A 20,786-nucleotide genomic window follows, 5' to 3' on the forward strand; every position below is an offset into this window, starting at 1 on the left:
GAAGATCGGAAATAATGAGCTCTGAGCTCGTTCCGTAGGGTAACGTCTGGCTGCCTCGTCAGAGACTGCAGCAGATCAAACAGTGAAACACATACACACACACACACACACACACACACACACACACACACACACACACACACACACACAGGCAAATGGGCAAGCCTCTTAATGTGTGGCCTCTGTTCACCTAACAGTAAATAGGTATGGGATGTAACTCGAGGGGTTGTGGCCTTGCTTTCCCGGTGTGTGTTGTGTGATGTGGTCTCAGTCCTACCCGAAGATCGGTCTACGAGCTCTGAGCTCGCTCCGTAATGGGGAAGACTGGCTGGGTGACCAGTAGGCGACCTAGGTGAATTACACACACACACACACACACACACTCATACCGAGCAGGAGGAAGGGGGGCCAGGTCTGGATCTGGGTTTGGGTCCAGTTGGTGATCTTCCCGCGTGGATGACATATTTACGTTAAGTAAACCATTTAAAAAATGACGATTCTCCAAAAGGTAGCTGGACACAAAAGCTACATAAATTCTGACTTGTCACCAATCTAAACGAATTTCTAAAATATGAAATTATTGCCGAGATAAGCAATAATAGAGATATTTAAAAAAAATATCGTAAATAAAAGTGTTATAATATCGATATGCTTATTATAATAATTCTAAAGCTAACTAATCTTATTCAATAAGATCGATAACATTTTTTAAAAAATATGAACCACTTCCGCAACACATCTAAACTTGGCAACACGCTGAAATACTATATATATATATATATATATATATATATATATATATATATATATATATATATATATATATATATTCTATATTATGTCACACTTAACTCATAGTCGACACGTCTCACTTATAAGGAGCTAAACACACTTTACCAATCATAAACTATCTTTAGAAACCATTCTCATTTCAATACAAGCCGTAATAAAAAAAAAATAATAAAAAAGAGCAATACAGAGATTAATATTTCAAAGGATATCCGACTTTATTTCGGCCATAAGCTTCAAAATCTCAGTATTTCACTAAACAGAAGCATGAAAACAGAGTATGTCTGGGAATCATAAAAAAGTGACTTATGAGCCGAAACAAATTAACTAAGAGGAATAAAAAATAATACCGGAATTCAACAGACTGGGAGATGAAAGGCAAGACGGCGCCAGCTGATGACCTCACACGAGGACCGAATGACGTCACGCGGGAAAATGGCTGAGACGTCATGTGTGGCCGCTACTTCACCGCTTACCATCTTTAGGCCTTCTCCATAGGCAAATTAGGCAATAGCGGATTTATCTTAACAACTACCATGAAAGATTATGCCAGCGGCTCCACTATGTGACGTGTCTGACATATAATACGTGAAAGATGAAAGAGATAATGGTCGAGAAATAAGCACCGGGCCAGTGGGTCAGTTTCTTCATTTAGCATTTACTAGTTATTATGCGTTTCTATATTCCCAACAGGTGTTAGTTCAATGATATGTTGTCCTGGAGGTTGGCAAGGCAGGGCTGGAATAGGTGGGGACAAGTTGTGATGGTCAAGCATTGAGTTACTTATAAACACTGATATGAGGGTCTATACTTGGTAACATAATACTGTTTGCCTTGTTTACTGATCTGTGATGGTTCATTCGTTGTTGTTTCGTCCTGAGGACTGGCAACGTTCGGCTAAGACATGAGACCACTGTCAAATATATTTAATGTATTACACACCAAATATATTACTTACGTTTCCTGATGGATACTGTCCCGGGGCGGATGGACCTGCCACATCCGCCTACTACGTACTGTACAATCTTAGCCTTCTTGTCAACAAACACATCCACACCGCCTTAATTAAGTGCCTTCAATTGTGTATGGGTAGGTAACCTTTGCTTACTGAGAGGCTACCAACACGCCATTCTTTTTGTTACTCTCACTATTCTGTCTTCCCTCTCAGTGTTTCACGTCCTGCCAGCGCGACGCCACACAATTATATACAGAGTTAACAAATTGGGAGTGTGAGTGGTCAGTGGTTGGTGGCGGGGCAGCCACTACGGGGCGAGATGTTCCATCAAGTTAAGAGTTGCCACTTGCTATAGTCAACACTATTATTGTAGGTGTGTAAATAAGACGCTTTTATCCAATATAGCAGTAGCTGCTACCCCGACCATCTCCTGCCGTCACGAAAGGCTTAAGGACTGAATTAAGTAATCCTGGAGGCTGGATGGGTGGATGAGTGCCGAGGGTTGCACTGTTGCCCGGATCAGCGTCGCCAGTTACCATAATATCAACTAGCTTATTATTTAAAAGTTTGCTACCAGAATGATATTTTTACTACTGTATAGATAGATAGTAGGTATAATTTATCCTGTACTTATATTTTTAGTAATAGTAATGATATAACTTATAAATAGGTATAAAGTAGGTACGGTGAACCATAATGGTTCCTACTGTTCTAGGAACAACCATCAAACAAGGATAGATAAACTGTATAGCAGGTGAAAGTTGGCCTGAAGGTTGATTTTTCTTAGTATAGCAATTATTTAACACATGTCAAATACTCTCTCTCTCTCTCTCTCTCTCTCTCTCTCTCTCTCTCTCTCTCTCTCTCTCTCTCATTTACGTTGATGTGTGACTTCATGTCACTGGGTATTGGAAGAAAGCATCAATCACTAAAATTTTACTTCACTGTTTGTTTTTTGCCATGTAATAAAAGAGAATTAAAAGGCAATCTTTTTGCCGTAATTTCTCCCGGAAATGGCCTGTTGTATTTCTTTCAATATTGTGGCGATTTCGTATTAACACCATTAATAACAGGTCTACATGACATATTTAGAAAACTATAATGTAGTTAACACAAATCAAACCATCAGTTCTTTCTTAATTTTCCTCTAGTAATGAAAAAGAAAGTGGCAATTTCCCATTGCTTCATAGGAGGGCAACGTTTTGAGTGTAAGTTGCGATGATAAGCTCCGCCCACTGGCTTCATTTTTTTTAGTACAGCCGGATAAGCGCGTACGTGCCGCCAATTCTTCAATCTAACCTCCTTGGATTTAACACAACATGAGCTTCTTGCTCATAAGTTAAATGTGTCAAGTGTTTCGGGAGATACTCGTTCCTCTTCTCTCTTTTATGACAAAGTTTGCGTATATGCTTGCAGTTTTGTAATCTTACAATATTTACACTGAAAGAAACGAGGTTCTCAGAATTTGGTAAAACTTAAAAGCACTAGTGAAAACAACAAACTATTTTACAGCGTGTTTGCACCTATATTCTTGGATCCTGCTTAAGGCGGGTGGGTTCTTACGTGTCAATATACGACTGAAATTGCAAGTCAATAGTTTCCGACTGAATATTGGTGCTTAGCGAATGGAAAAACAAGTCTGAAAATAAGACAGACATGTTGGTCTTGTTCAGTCGATTTGCGACTTTATTTACGTTGTGACATCACGTAGAAAGGTTTGAAAAAGTGGTGTCCATATGTAAAGATGCTGGAATTAGTGAAGGAAAAACTACATCCGGAACCCTGAAAATGAACTATAAAGCAAAAAATAAGCTTACACAAATCGACGTTCAATGAAATGGCTGCCACTCTTCAAGAACATTTTCCCTCTGCAAGGTGTTGTTGGAGGTGAGGACTGAATACTTGTGATTATTTGATTTTGATAGTCACTGGAGGAAGACATTTTGTTGGATAGTTGTTTGTTTATATTCATTTCCCACCAACCAGTCGATATTTCCCGGTCGCGAGCTTGTTCCGACTTCTCTGTCGATACTTTTATCGACTTGCAATTTCAGTCGCATATTGACGCGTGTGAACCTGCCTTACATACTAACTACCAACTGCCAAGTTATACGGGCTAATCGGTGAGTAGCAGCCAGTATTACTTTGATCATTATTCTGAAATTTTCAATAAGACGGCAAGATCTAGAGGGTGAACAATACTTAAGAGGTGTAAGCGCCCTCGCCAACATTGGAGCTTATAATTAGTGGGAATACCTTTATTGATTAAACATAAACAATTTTTTACATCATCTTGATTGGCGAGCTTGACTTATTCTGTATTTATTTTTTTATAATTATTTTTTTTGTGTACCTTTAACAGATTTCACGATCTCTGAAATAGTCTGTAAGGTGCAAATCTATCATTTAAGTATCTATACCATATATCTATCAAAGAACACTACTTACCTGTGTGGGTGGCCATATCACTCTATTCTAATCCTCTCATCCTTTTCTCCCATAGCTATTCCAGCTCCCTTTCCTCATACATCTTAATCCTTCCCTCTTTACCCTCATCACCATTTTAGCTTCTTTACTACCTCTTCCCTCCACCTTTCAGCAAATTGTAGTTTCTCCATTAACTCTGATAAGCACCTTTTTCATTTTATAAAAACTTGTCTTCTTTACTGACACTTATCCTCGCTATATTAACTGTAACACATCCCATACAGCTGTAAAATAAATTTGTGCCATATGCTTTCTTATTTGGTTCCATAAATGACAAGTAAAAAAGGAAACATAGAGTCTGAAGAAGAACTTTAAGCATTTAATAAGCTTTTAGAACCCAACACCAAGCAAAGAAGTAGTACATATATGTAAGACTTTAAAGCTAAAAAAACAGAGGTAAAAAACAACTAATCATTCTTTTTATATAAACATCACAATTCCTTAGAAAAGAACTTTAATCCTAATGGAATGTTTAGTAACTGGAATGATGGTTTTGAGAATCCTAGGATGAATAACACATAATAACATAAACCTACAACACTTGCTTCTCTTCTCACAACCTGTTAACGGGAATGGAAGCACAAACGCTGGTGTAGTACAAATAAGGAACAAAATCCGACTAGTAAATTATGATTTTTTTTTACATAAATGTGTAAAAGAGCTCGTAAATTTACATGCAGTGATGGATTTCAGGCAACACCACCACTTGGCTAAATAATATGTAAGATTGCTGAGAATCTGGCATTTGTGAAGCCTCATGTGGCATTACAAGACTTCACTCTGGCACTAGTGGAAGCTCATACTGGCACAAAACAGCCTCACACTGGCATTCGATGGGTAGCTTAGTAAACTGGCACCAATGGAAACCTAGTTAGTGTGTAGTGTTTGCAATCATAGTTCATACTTTTTATCCACACGAGTTTTCTACTCAATTTCTAAACAAATAAAAAAATTAAATCAAAGAAATTGTAAAATTACACAACTAATGATGGAAAACATGCAGTAGAATTTTCTAATAAATTTATCCTATCAATTTTCTTTGCAATCTAAATAACAAGATTCAATATTCTTGCAAAACTATCTAGAATAGAACATAATATTCTTGCAAAACTATCAAAAACATCTTGAGACCAACCATATTAGAAATATTAAAAAAAAATACAAAAGCGTTGTGATATGGACGAGTGTTTCAAAACCTAACTTTAAAGAAGGAAAATACAGTAGAATTACTATCTCTTAAAATTCAATGTATTGTGCGTCTGTGTCACCTCATCTTGTATTGAGAAGTGCAAGCTACAACACCAAGACTTACTAACTTCCTAATTAACAAATAAGCATGTCTTGCATACTAGTAACATCTTAATACTGCTTCAATTAATGGAAAAATACATCTCTATGGCTCACTCTGCTTTGTCTTGTAGCAGATGAGTATGGTAAGGCACAGGTCACCTACTTCATGCATTACCAATAAGCAATTCTATATTATGTATATGTCAATGGAATCTCTGCTTTGTGGTTAAAAATGAAGAAAGTAATGAGTTACAATATACCACAATATTCTGATGATACTTTTGATCTTGCAGACATTTATTTTTTTTTCTTCAAAGCAGTTTAATGGCAATTCTGCTTTTTCCTATTTTTGCACCATATTGTGGATTAACACAAAAACAAATAACAAGAAAACTCAATATAAACATCGAAGCAACAAAACATTCCCTGTAATTTCTTTTTTGTCACACACACACATTCACTCACGCACGCACGCACGCACGCACGCACACACACACACACACACACACACACACACACACACACACACACACACACACACACACACACACACACACAAACACTAGCAATTAAATATTATTGGCAACTGTTGATGTGTTTAGGTTAAAAAGAAAATAAAAACCTAAACACAAGAATGAAGTCATGAGGAAAATCATTGTACAGTAGATTCTTAATTTACATAACTGAAGCATTCCATGTGAATGCTCATAACTACATTTTATGTTATTCAAACAAGCAATTCAAAAGTAAAACATATCAATTAATAAGGGTTCGTCTATAGAATTATTTGTAAATTAACACAGTACATATAATTTTCATCAACTATATGATTTACTATAAATTAACATATTTTTAATGTGTAAATTAAGATCCTAATGCACCTTAAAAACTAAGTTGTCTATAAAGACCAACAGGCCAATCAGTCTTCCCTTGTGAATGAGTCTGGTCTTCTCTCTCAAGGAACACTGCAGTAAGAACAACAGGGATTCACCACGTCAGTAACAGCCACAAGGTTTTCTTAGATTCTTTCAAACAGTATTCACTGTTTCACTTCAAAGTATTAGTAAATAGCTATTTTTTTCAGCTGTTGCATAAATTTAACATGAGATGCAATAAACAAAGATTCCTAGAAGCTAAAGAAAGACAGAAATCTACAAGAGAATAACAGAGGATTCAAAAAAACTGTGGAACTAAAAATAAAGCGTATTGTAACCTTGACATTAATCTTTCCACAATTTATGTTCAGGTTACATAACAACAGCTGCTGTTTGATTGCTGGGCAACAATAAATACCCTTGCATACCATCAAATCATGAACTAAGTGTGTGACAGGAACTAGATGAAAATTTTATCTCCCTCTTCCATCCATGAATTGCCTCTACAATTTAATAATATGTTAATTATTTGTTAACTGTAGATTTCATAACTCAGTACCAAATCCTTTTCCAGCAATTTTAACACCAGCTATTACATGATCATTTACGCAAGCACCTACATCCATGAGTACAGTACAAGTAGCCCTAACTCCTGTCCTGTCACTTGCACCATAGCACAAAATATTGACACTTCACCAAAAGGGTGGGATGGCAGTCATGCATAACATCCAAATGAAGCATAAAACCATGTCACCATACTGTCCATATAGCTCTGAGGATCCTGTACATATGGTAGGCTGCAAATGCCTTGAGATGTAAAGATATGGATCTACCAAAAATATTGTGCAATTCCTATCAGCCGTTGGACCCACAAAACTATCTTGTATATTCAGACAGCAGATCCTCATCGTCAGGGGGATAAATAAGGCTATGAAATTCAACAATTTGTCTATATGGGATAATAATTTCTGTTCACTTCCCTGACAAAACCAGCTTATTACACATCTTCTGATCAATATCATTAATACTTAAAGATTGGTAATGTGTCATCCTTACTCTATTACTGAAGTCAGTCTTTTACTTTATCAATCCCACAAATATACATGGACATAATGTCATCAGGAATACAAGTATTAAAATATGTACTTCATTATCAATGAGGATCGGTGAAACTTAAATTTTACTTGGAAAAGAATGATTAAGGGCTCAAATTTATGGAGTAAATGCCTATGAAATACTCCATTATGAGTAATAGATATGAAATTCAAAAATATGTAAAATTTTGATGATTTTACTTCTTGAAAGTCATTAGCTTGGCTCAGATCTTCCTTAGCCACAAAGATGCTCAGCTTTTTCAACAACAAAAGTTGTAACATAAAAATATTCCAGCACAAAAGTCTTTTCATAGGCAATGCTGTAGTTCAGTGTTCATGTAGTATAATGGTAATAATATAAATGATAAATGTTAAACTTATGAAACTTGCAAGATTGACCATCAGTTTCAGTGAAGCTGACAGCATCACACACTCTCACACCAAAATCTGTCCCCTGTGCTGCTGTTACTGGAGCCCAGCTCATGGAGGACACTTTACTAATGGTACACACAGCTTACAATAGTATATGGCTACAACCTACTCCACTGGCTGAAGACTCATCCTATTTATCTACAGCTTCCAAAAACTGGCCACCCTCAGCCTGTTACTTTACTAAGCATTAATATGGACCTGACTTTGCAGACATCCTTTGGAAATTACATCAATAAATATAAAAAAGAATGTACACATATACTTCAGGTCTCTGAGTGAAACTTCTTTCAGAAACTTGTAGAACTGATATTTCTAAATGCTGAGAAATATTTGATTCCCTTCACAGTCATTTGTGAAACAGCAAGTCACAACCATCTTGGTGTGACTTCGGCTAAACAAACTCTCTATCTGGCAACACTGTGAAGTGCAATGCAGGACCCAGCAGTGTGGGACACTTTCCGCCCAAAACTATATGAGATCATGTTGTCACGACTTGAATACAATACACTGAGGAAGAAAATTAAGCACCAGTGAAAAAATGTTGAGCGGTTCAATACCAAAAGTCCTCTTGAAGTGCTGTCCCATACTAACGCTGCTGGCAAACAAGAAAGCATGTTTGTCATCCTTTGCAGCACATTGCTTTGAAAATTATATCATGAGTCTAAGAAAATATCTGCTATGTGAATGTGACAAGCAGTGGAATTTGTATCCACACTTTACTCCTTAATATCCCTGATATACATTCTTGTAATAACAAATGCAGCAGCTCTTAAGCTTTTTCAAATTATATTCTCATTTATATAGGGAATATAGCAAAAGTGTTCTGCAAGGCTCAAAGTTCTCACGAAATAAGAAGCCTGTCAGTACATCATTACAGTCTACCTTTGTCTTCAAAAATCAATACAAATGCTTGTTTTCTTCAGTCAAGTTCCTTCAAGACATTACCCCTCAACTATGAATTCATTATGGCATGTAGCTTCATTCTGGCAATAATAACTATGAAGAAGAGATGGCTGATTTAAATCCTTTCTAATCATGATGGTAGACTTCAAAAATATCGTTATTGAACGTAATGATAATTTCAGCATGCTCAAGGCAGACTTCTTTGACATATCACTTGGATAGAAGGGCACAGCTGTTGCAACACACAATATATAGACATTGATGCCTAACAAGATTAGAGTTCAAAGTAAATCTGAAAGAAAAATCATCTCTGAGGAACATCCTTCCTGTGTCAAGGTTATTTTTAGCACTATCATCTGAGGCTTGTCTGGGAACATATTGGCATCATACATTGAGGACTTTAGGTAATAAGGAAAAATTAACATAAAACTAAAATGCACTATAGAATGTGAGACATGTGAGCAATGTTACAATAAATGCCCAAGAAAGCTGGAAGCAGAAGGCACCACGAAACTGTGAACAAAGCCTTGACAAGAAGCCAAGTCAAGGGATATACATTAGCAATTATATATACTATTGGCAACTAACATTACCTATACTTTTAATGACATGGCTGTTTGTGTTGCTTGTCTGTCTCAACTGCTGGTTTAAACGCCTCCAGGTGGGTCCTGACCACAAGACCAAATATAAACATTTCAAAATCAACGCTGAAATAACATACATCCCATTATTTAACAATACTTTAAACCACAACTTCAATTGTCATTTCAGTCAACACCAAACAGCAAGGAAAAACAAGCTTTTGTTTAGTTAATAATGAAACACAACAGGTATCACAGATGGCTCATCAGAGAACTCACTCCCTTGTGCTGTCTATCCTGCCAGGGAGTGAGCACACCTCTGAGAACCTAGCCAGCACAGCAGTGTCTTTTGTCCAGGTACCCTTCTTAATGTACATGTCTCTATACTTAACTAACAACTTAACACTACTTTTTAGTAAGACAAATAAAGGCTTCAGGTTCATCAGAGCCGAGGATGAGACATTTTGACGCAGGATGAAGAAGCCATCACCCACTGGCCTCCACGACACAATTAACACTGTGAGAGAATCCTAGTGGGTCTAAGCTCTGTCTCGCCTCTAAAGTATTATGCTAACTACATCACCTACAGAGGAAGCTAATTTTTTGGTGATTTCATGGTAACTCAGTAGCAAACTAAGGAACGAAGGAGCTCTATATGCCACAGTACAGTATAATTCTATTTCCATACAATTTGATGATGCACCTTACTACCTCTTGCAGACAGTTCAATGAAGATTATGACAAGCTACTCCTAACAGATGACAGCAATGGCTAAACCATGCCAATGACAACTGTTTATTATGGCAGTGAATTCTGGATGATTAACATAAAACAAGACCACACAAACAGAGCAATACAAGGGACAAAATGTTATGAAACACAGGCAACCCTCACTTGACAGCCACGCTCGCTGTGACCTTTGTTACGATGATGTTTAGTCTGAAAACGATTTTCCCACCATATAATCCTCTTTTTATGTTTTTACAATGGTTCTTATTTTATTGGTTTCAGTGAAATGTCTTCAATGATATAAAAATATGCATCCCACATAAGCTTCCTTATTTTACATTACCATAGCATTCACATCTCATTTTTATCACAGTCAAGATTGGAATGTATATTCATATCTGCAGGAAAAGCATGTGGTCCACTGTTCCTACTTTTTTCTATAAATAAACTGTATCCCTATTCTATGAGTCTCCCAATCTCTCATATTTTTCAATACAGTTTCAAAAATGCATAACAAAATCAGTAAACTCTGGACACAATACCATAGTGATTTGCCATGTTAATCAGACAAATTATCCTTTCTTACTTTGGTTATGGAAATTGACTGAGGCTGTAAAATCACATATTTTCTGTCATTATTGTTGTTGGCAGCTGACAAAGTAAGTGACAGTGCAAAGATGTAAAATGGAAACTTTATTTTATATTTATGTTAAAATCCAAAGGGAATGACAAAAATTTAGACTTGTATCAGTAATGATTAAGTGAAATAGTGAGAGTGAGAGGCTCAGAGGGAGGGAGGGAGGAGGGAAACCATGGAGACTCTAAGCAGAGGGAGTTTTTGTACAACGATTTCTTTCAATACTTATTAAAGGATTATCTGATTTTCTTATAAAAATATTATTTGCTTAGGTGGAAAAATTATTTTTCACACTACATCTCGATGATCACGGAGTCCTGAAACACATCGCCATTGAATTATATTACTTATCTATCATACAGTTACAAGTGAATCATGATTTACTACTTTCCTTAAATATACCTATATATTGGAAATATGTAAATTGAGATCAATTGTAAATTCTTACTTCCATTAATTTAATGTGAAGCCTCTTGTTTTGTTTTTTCCCCTTTTTTTGTGTATAATTTTGATTTGTTAAGTAATGTGAATTCTGCATTTTGAAGTCTAAACAAAGGAGAAAATTGTTTGATTCATAACTTCCATCAAAATTGTAAAATTAATGTTCGTAAAGCATCATTCACCTGTACTCACCTTGCAATTACCTTTCTAGGAACATTACACAATCTTTCAGCAAGGATTGCCCACAAGTACCTGTACATGGAATGGATCAGTTGAAATTAATGGTTATAGTCTGCATGTGCTTGTTGGGAGAATTCACTGTTTTCCTGGTGACTGGGGCATACAGAGCAGTAAACTGGTTCATGTTGAGATCACTGGGAGGGATGAGAGCAGGGGATGAGGAGGAGGAAGAGGTGAGGGAGGTGGCAGCTGCTGTGTTGGCCAGGAGGGTAGATGGGGGCAGGATGGAAGCCAGAGGAGAGGCAGTGGAGGCCAGGGAGATGAGGGAAGAGACAGGAGCAAGAGATGGAGAGGAGGCTGAAGTGGAGTTGGGAGGTGGAGGTGATGAGGATGGTGGGGGAAGGTCCATGTCTTCCTCATCCTTGTCTTCCCTGTCTTCCAAGTCCCCCATCCCCTCCAGACCCTTCTCTCCATGTTTGTGGTGAACATTCTCTATGTGGCCCTTCAAATGCTCCTTTTGAGTGAACCTGAAAAAGGGAAATGCTCAGTTCTCCTTTGCCTGTATAAATATGGAGAGATAATTAATTTTCTCATTATCTAATAATTAATGCATCTCAGTCAATGAGGACACTATGATACACAGGTAAAAAGTGTAGATGGAGGCTGATGATTTCAGAATCCAGACATGAAAATAAACCAAAACAAAAATGCAAAAATTAAAATGAATAGATGAATAAATGAAAATAAAATAAAATGCACAAATACATCTCAGTTAATGGGGAAGAATGAAATTAACCTCTTGTTTTATCTGTTAAAAAAAAGCAGTTCTTACCTCTCAAGAGATTAAAAAGAATATCTGAGAATGGGCAATACTAAGTACTATTTCCCTCCTCACCATGTCTGACTGAATTCATATTAATTACAAGTTGTAAAACAATGTTTCAAGTCTTCATCTATTGTAGCAAGAAAAAATAAAAATGTCAAGACTGTTTGCTGTAAAGGATTACTTTTGGGTTCACTTCAAAAGAGCAAGCATAAAAGTAATCTTATTGCTAGTTTTCCTTGTTTTTTTTTTTTTTTATCTTCATTATTTGAGCGACTGTTGAAAATATCCAGGAAATATAATTTTTTAAGGGAAGAGGATGCAATTGCGGATGACTACTTCAATAACTGGTTGGTCTGACACTTGGTCAACAGGTTCTTTTGGAAAGAATAATCCCATCATTTGTTTCATAGCTGGCAAAAAAGACTGTGATGAGACCAAAGACATGTCCATATTTATGTTGACCTGTTTCTTTACTTGACAAGCTTGGAGAGTAATGTGAACCATTCTTTCATTTCCTTGGATGTTTTAAGCTTATTATTTCCCATAACATATGAGCAATATCAAAAACATGCAGGAACCATATAAGACACTAACTTTTCCATGAGAAGACAAATAGAAAGAGAAAATGAAGAACAATGACAAACATGAATATGGAATAATGGTCATATTCTACTCACCTGGCATTGCAAATGTAACAAGCAAATGGTTTTTCCCCTGTGTGGATCCGCTCGTGCCTCTCCTTGTGCTCCTTCCGTTTAAACTTCTTCCCACAGTGAGCACAGTCATACTTGCGGATGTGGAAGTGATGATCCTCTACATGGCGCCGCAGCAGATTAGCATTAGCGAGGGTAACCAAACACAGCTGACACTGGCGAGCCTGAAGAACAGAATGCACTGCCAACAATGTTTCCTTGCAAGAGGAACAAGTAAGTACACATGGAAATAAGATAATGATTTCATGTACTTCCTATCTAAACCATACAATATAAGACTAAGTGTTAGCATTCAGTCAAATGTATTATATTTTTGCATTTGTGCATTATAAGAGACTTTTAATACTTCATGGAGAGTGACAGACAGCTTTTTAACACGATACATGAATAACTCAAATCTTAAATCTGTAATTAAAATACAAGAGAAAAGTTGATACCTTTTACATGATTCATATAAATGCTTCAGTAAAAAGTGCCTCACCAACACTGTAATAGGCAGGTAATTACTGAAAGAATTTTTTCTATTGGGGATAAATCTCAATCATTTTACAATAAAGTTTACAATTATAAGGTTAGTAACAGCATACATGGTACAGTGTGAATGGATAATAATGATATTATAGAACTACTAGATTATAGAGTATGTTTGATAGATAATCTAAAAAGAAAACAAATATTGCAGTGCTGATGTTACATACTATGTAATAAGTGACTTAAGAACATAAAAAAGAAGAAGAAAAATCACAATGACAACAGTGAACTATAAAAGAAGAGAAGAAATGACAGTAACAAGCTATGAATCTTAACCTACCATAGTGGGATGTGAGGAGCTCATCTGAGATCTATCAGATCAAAGAAAACAAGAAGTGATGAGCTAGAGAGAAATAAGGTGTTGAAGGTGACTGATAAGAAGGAATACGTAAGCAATACAAGTGAAAGGGTCAGTGAAAAGGGAAAAGTAAGAAGCAAACAGTATGAGACAGAAGAGAAAAATATGAATGAGTAAAGTTGAGAAGGAAACGATGAGAGATAAAACTGAGAGAGAGAGAGAGAGAGAGAGAGAGAGAGAGAGAGAGAGAGAGAGAGAGAGAGAGAGAGAGAGAGAGAGAGAGAGAGAGAGAGAGAGAGAGAGAGAGAGAGAGAGAGAGAGAGAGAGAGAGAGAGAGAAAAAGACAGCTAAAATACCTTCATATGAGAGTGTAAGAAAAGGTCAAGGACTCACCTGTGAAATGGGGGTAAGGAGAGGAGGTCCATTGGGGCTGCTGTGAGGGGCAGCCACAGTCAAAGGGCCATCACCATCATCATCATCATCATCCTAAGATTCACATAATCTATTAGTAATCACAAAAACCCTATTTATAAGTTTTCTCTGATTTTGAAAAGTGGAACCTAAAGTTCTGACAATTCTCTGTTTGAATGCTTTTTGATACAAATAATAATTTAATTTGTCATTTTGGGCAAAGATTCTCATTTCTTTAAATCTTTTGAATAGCTGATTGTATAGCTCACTTGACATTACATATAAAACAAGTGCACAAATTATGTAACTATGACAGCAAAATATTTGAAACTCAAATGACTGAATAAAACTCTCATAAAAATAAAACAACATATCATGTCACAAGTGCTGGTTAAATTCAATAAAACTAAAACATAGAAATGTAGAGTAGATGAGGAGCAGCTACAAATATGCCCACATTCGTGCAACATGCAGTGCTAGCAAAGCTTCATCATCTAACTGAGCAATGACTTGTGACAGACAGAAAACTTAACTCTGATAAAGAATTTCAATAAAATAGAGAGAGAGAGAGAGAGAGAGAGAGAGAGAGAGAGAGAGAGAGAGAGAGAGAGAGAGAGAGAGAGAGAGAGAGAGAGAGAGAGAGAGAGAGAGAGACTCAGTACAATGCAACATACAGGTAAAATGCAAAATAATGCAATACACTCCTCACTGTATATGAAAGGAAAAAAAAAAAAAAAAAGAAAAGAAAGGAAGAGAGAAAGAGTGCATATAGTCAAGGTGTGAATATATAGCTCCTCGACAGACTTTCTCATGCCACATCTCTCATGCTTATATCAGTGCTCTTCAGAATGTCTTGGTCACTCAGTTGCACATCTCCCAACAGACTTCCAGGCAGAATGCAACAAGAACACACTGAATTCAGGCTTGTAAGTCCTGAGGTGCAGGCACTTTGTAACACTTTGTGAGGCCTGGTGTGTATGTGTGTCAAAGATGGAGATATGTTCACCTAATTGTGGTATACTAGGGTTTGTTTTTACCTAGTTATATTTACCTATTACTTTTGTTGTGTACACTATTCTTTCATCTTGTATTTACCTATTTGTAGTACTTCTTTATTTGCTTACTTGTAGTGCATGACATTTACTTCACAAGTGCTGAAATGTTCAAGTGAAGTTCATATTGTCATGTCTTCATTTATCTACTTTACCGAATTTCAGTCTTTTTGTGATGGATGGTCCTTGCACACACTGCCTCTCCATCCCACTCACTCCTGGCACCACAGTGTATAGTGATGCTTGCTGGGTGTGAGGATGTGGCAGAATGTATATTTTATTTATATATATTTTTTATCCATGACACACAATAGAGTAATTCAACACAAATCTTGACTTTGTTGTATGGATCTATCTCTCGTAATCAATTAAAATTCTGATAGTCACCAATATTTGAGTGAAAAATTACTAATGACATTTTTTCTTATTCACTTAAATGTCCTCTCATTAAAAACCATTAGCCTATAATGACATTCATCCTTTCTTTTTATCTTGATTGTTCTTTGGTTTAACTTTTTAGTGTTGTACTTATTCACAAAAGATTAAATGACTATCTATAAATTGTCCTTTTATGAAGCTGAGTGTAAGAAAGGCTTGGAAATTTTATATTCTAATTTCAATTTGTAAGAAATCAATGCAATATTTTATTTCTTTTTTGTGTCATCAATGTTTCTGGAAATATCTTGAAGATAATATGTACTGAACTATTTCTACACCTCACATCAATATATCTATAATGTACCTAACCTTCTCTATGACTAACGTTTTTTACTATCATTAGTATTCTTATCAGAATTTTTGTAAAGGAAATCTTGTGTGGGTGTCTAGCCTCACATAAGCATCCATACAGTGCCTCTTTTGTTATTATTATTTTTCCCTAAAGATGTATGTACAAAGTTATTAGGTACATACAAAGAAGCATTCCGATAACTAAGGGATCACATCACATATGTAACTAAATATGTATATACTTACTTCCTAATTAATGTTGATAAATAAAATCATTTACAGTAAAAAAAAAAAAAAAAAAAAAAAAACCTGAGGTGTTAATTGCAAGGGAATACACACAATGCTCAAAATGTGTAATAAAATAAGCAAACTGAAAATTAAAACAGAAGTATTTACCTTTTGACAGCACCTTGAGAAAAAACAGAAAGACAAAACATTAAATCTCCACATACCCTGAAGCAGATCAAAATATTATATAAAGGAAGAGAGGAAAGGGAACACACACACACATATCCCGACAAGAACACCAACTCTGTCACCAACCAATACTGTTCTATCTTCCCAGGAATAAAGCAAAAAATAAAAAAAAATCAGCATCATAGTCATTAATCTTTATTAGAAAAGCTTTATATATATAGAGATATTTATCCTACTACAAAAGTACCAAAAATATCATCCCATCTGTAAAGAGTATGTAAATAATATTTTGTTTTCATTCCATTAGTCCAGAAACAAGACAATTGCTACACAAATTTTACAAACATATGGAAGGCATGAAAATCACAGTTGTTTTGATAAAAGTAATCTATCTGTATAAAGCACTCACAAAAAAATCTTGGAAATTTGCTACTTTACTTGTCTTTCCTGTAATTCCTCTTATCAATGTTCATTTCTTATCATTCAGACTCCAGTAAAAAAATCTGATAATCCTTTTCTTCACAACTCCATTGATGAAAGTAAAAGTACTCTTGCCATTGCCAGTGTTTATAATACATGCAAAGAAGGAAATAGTTGTTTACTGTAATCTGATCATATAAGTTAATAATAAAGTGTTTCCCTAAATATACTTTTTCTCTGGTAACCAAAAATTTAAAGACATTTCATACGTAGCTTTCTTTCCTCTAATAATAATAAGGTAATTTTTTAAAGAGTCAATCACGCTTTTCCTTTCCCTTAAAAAAAAAAAAAAAAAAAAAAAAAAAAAAAATAAATAAAAATCCACTTAATGAACGAACTATTTTGCATGTAAAACCATAAATCTTTAGTAATTCCTCGGAGCTTGATGATGCCTTATTGTCTCAGTCTGTAGTGATAGAAGCCTCAAGTCTTTTGTCACATCTGTCCCAGTCCATCTCCTTAGGTCCAGATTCAAAAGAAACCAACACCTTGTCAACAGTTTAGTAGTGAATCCAGAAATGAAATACCAAATCATTAAAAAAAAAAAAAAAAAAAAAAAAAAAAAAATATATATATATATATATATATATATATATATATATATATATATATATATATATATATATATATATATATATATATATATATATATATATACACACACACACACAATAGCCATTAATAGAATTTATCACTAAAGATAACAAATAAAACAATCTCATAAATATTGGTAACAAATATCTACATAATTAAATCATTAATCACTTCCTCTTTCACTCTCCTTACTCATCATGCCACACAGAACCTTATCAGTCAAGAGCTACAGGCTGCCACACACAGATTTGTTACAAGCTGTGATCCGAGCACACCTGTTTTCCACTTTATCATATCACAATGAAAATGTCAACCAAGATGAACATCACTTTACTTTGTGGAAATAGTGTTAAAATTATTATTGCCAAGCGGCAACATGTATGTACCACATAACGACTGAAAGTGATACTGATATTCAAGTTTCATAAATACTTGTATGAAATAATTTTTGGAAATATCTCATCAGAATGAAATCCAATTATATAAGTACATGGAAATAAAAATGGAATTAATAACTCCCACAAGACAAAAGTTAAAAATGAGAAAACTGAATATGAGAATCAAAATCACAGTAAAATAAAACATCAAACTAAAAAAAAAATATTATGACTGCTGAAAAAAATAAAATAGCCACTATATGAAAGTTACAAATGACAACAGTAACTGTCACAAAGATTAAAGCTGTGTGCAAAATTTAAATAATAGTCCTTCTAAAATAGTTATACAGTAGTATATAATAGATGGGAATAGATTTTGCCATGAAAATTACTACTATTTCAAGATTAAAAATGAAAACAGTTACAAACAAAACAAAATGGAAAGAAATGTCTGTCAGGGGAATACTGCTTTGGTGGGACAGCACAAAACCTTCAGTCACTAATTAACATGAAAACTCCCACAAAAGTATAAAAAGTGATACTTTCACCTTGTTTATCCTTCACTCTTAATTGTCATTCTCTTTCACTATCAGCCTTAGCAATGCTAATAAAAAATCAGCATACTTGTAGGTGCAATAAAGAGAACATCAATAAAATAATAATGATCAAAGAAATAATCTATTATTTACATTGTTACCTCTGTCACCTTTTGCACTAAAGATTTAATATAAAAGAACAAAAACAAAAATGTTTAGAAATAAAAAATTGTTTGAAGTACCATAGACAATTTCAGGACTACTACATAGAGTGACTACATATCACCGGAAAACTACTGTCCACCTTCTCCCCACACTAACAAAGTGCAGCACATCTACACAGTTGCCTATACCACAGTTAAATATATCCTACATAATATGCTATGTCCAATAACATAAATTACTAACTATTTACATTATATTAGCTTTATCTTATAATATATATAATCTGGTGAAGCTATTATATACACTAAATAACAACTATGAAAGCCTAGAGAAGTAATTATGTGTACATGTCAGTCGATTACCTTGTACATAGTTCAGGTAAACCTTTAAATGACCAAGACAATGGGTGATTTCAACAAATAAATCTTTCAAATATAATGTAAAAACTATAATATGTAAAATCAGATTAAAAAACTAATTAGAAAGATAGAGTGGAATTGATTTCTTCCTTGTGGCTGTATATGATCTTTGTTGTGTAACCTACAATGTAGTAACTGAAATAAACATAATTCACAAAACACCACAGGAAAATGTTTGTGTTCAGTGAGAATATCATGTGAGTGTACCAAACCCTGGACAACAGGACAGGATGTGGAAGAACATGAATTAGCAACAACAACCACAACTTCTCTGTCCAAGTCTGTGTCCACAAAATCCAAATTCAAGCCTTTAGTCATAAGAAAATAAATAAATAATTTATACACATTCCACAACAATTATCATCAATAATGAGTCTGATTCCATTGCGATTCCATTTCATGTAATAACTTTTTACCTGTGAACACAACTCACTAGTCTAAAAGTGTGGACAATTCTATTATGTGAGGTACACAAACAATGCTTTATCCCTTGATGAAATTATACGTGAGGTTGTGATCTTAAATTAATTATAAAGATTTCAGGTTACACAATTAAAAGATAAAATCGAGGGATGTTTAGTATCTACAGCCTCAGAGTACTTAAAGAATAGCCTTTTGTAGAAGCAACTCTTTCAGATATTTGTTGTTTTGTGTAATGCAGCTTACATATGTACATGTTTTCTCATCCATATTCATTCTAATGTTCCAACCTTTGTCCGAATTCTTAAAGCTACTACAGTTCTACAAAATTCTCAATGGAAGCTGAGAGTGTGATAGATCATTGTTTATTGAGCAAGGGTCAGGATGCCCAGCAGGCAGGCACCCATTAGGAATGGTTCTCACAGAATGAAATAACTAAAGACATTGAGAATCTTGCCCCACCAACTTAACATAAATACCTCATGCAAATAAATTAACCATCTGTCTAATAAAACCCAGGGCCATTTCCTACTGTAAACTATTCCTTAAACTAAAATAAATAAGTTGTAATATGAAAATAATGTGCAATCTTTATTTAAAACAGTATATGATTGATCTTATAGTATCATATATTAAAATACAAAAATATGCTATATACTCATGTTGGCTTAGTACTACATTTTGAATCTTTCTTCCTCAATACAGTATCTTTACATCATGAAAATACAGATCTCTTCACACACAAAACATATATAAAACATTTTTTTTTTTTTACAATGAAGGCTAAGTGGTTACATATAAACCAAACATTATTGTCTGCATAATATAACTTCCTCAAAAACAAATTAAATCATCCTATATTTGACCAAGTCAATGGAAGATGTGCATCCATCACCCCTAACAACCACCACCACTTCAGGCTCAGTGTCAACACCTGCTGCTCCACTATTACATCTGCAGTGTAAAGAGTCAGTCAAGTGAGGAATATAGGTAATTTTCTTTGTCCTTGTGTTGTTAAAAGTGTGACATTAGTATGTTGTGTTCTGCTGTGCTGTAATTATATTCCTATCTTTATATTTTTGTGGAAGCAATTCAAACTTGAAATACCCCAATTTTAACAATGAATTTTCATACAGAATTATCCCTAAATTTATGCTGGTATGTCAATTTTCATAACTAGAGTGTATTTTCTTTCCGTGACTACTGTACTGATAATGTGGTGTATGGAATAGTTAATGTGTAAAGTAGCTTATAGATATTGCACTATTCATATGTTCAGGATTCTGTACAACAATTTCAAACAAACTTTAAGGATTAACCAATCTATTGCTGCTTGTTATTCTCATTTTATCGGTGAGGTGTTGTGCTGAGAGACAAAATCTACAAACTGTATCCTACCCACCAACTCTCCTTGACTACTTTCAT

The 20,786-nt window shown here is 34.8% G+C and overlaps 1 protein-coding gene across 2 annotated transcripts in view; it reads right to left on the reverse strand.

Annotated features, from left to right (window-relative positions):
* Positions 1-4,535: 4,535 nt before the first annotated feature.
* Positions 4,536-20,786, reverse strand: part of LOC123508876 (longitudinals lacking protein, isoforms H/M/V-like) — a 62,163-nt gene continuing 45,912 nt past the window's right edge. For both annotated transcript variants that reach the window (XM_045262871.1, XM_045262872.1), the window contains exons 5-7: positions 14,155-14,247; positions 12,897-13,096; positions 4,536-11,920 (exon numbers count right to left, since the gene is read on the reverse strand). In XM_045262871.1, the coding sequence (XP_045118806.1) occupies positions 11,482-11,920; positions 12,897-13,096; positions 14,155-14,247 (732 nt within the window). In that variant the 3' untranslated portion in view covers positions 4,536-11,481. The remainder of the gene's footprint in view (positions 11,921-12,896; positions 13,097-14,154; positions 14,248-20,786) is intronic.

Source organism: Portunus trituberculatus, chromosome 25 (assembly GCF_017591435.1).
Source record: "Portunus trituberculatus isolate SZX2019 chromosome 25, ASM1759143v1, whole genome shotgun sequence".
In the NCBI taxonomy this organism is placed as follows: Eukaryota; Metazoa; Arthropoda; class Malacostraca; order Decapoda; family Portunidae; genus Portunus; species Portunus trituberculatus.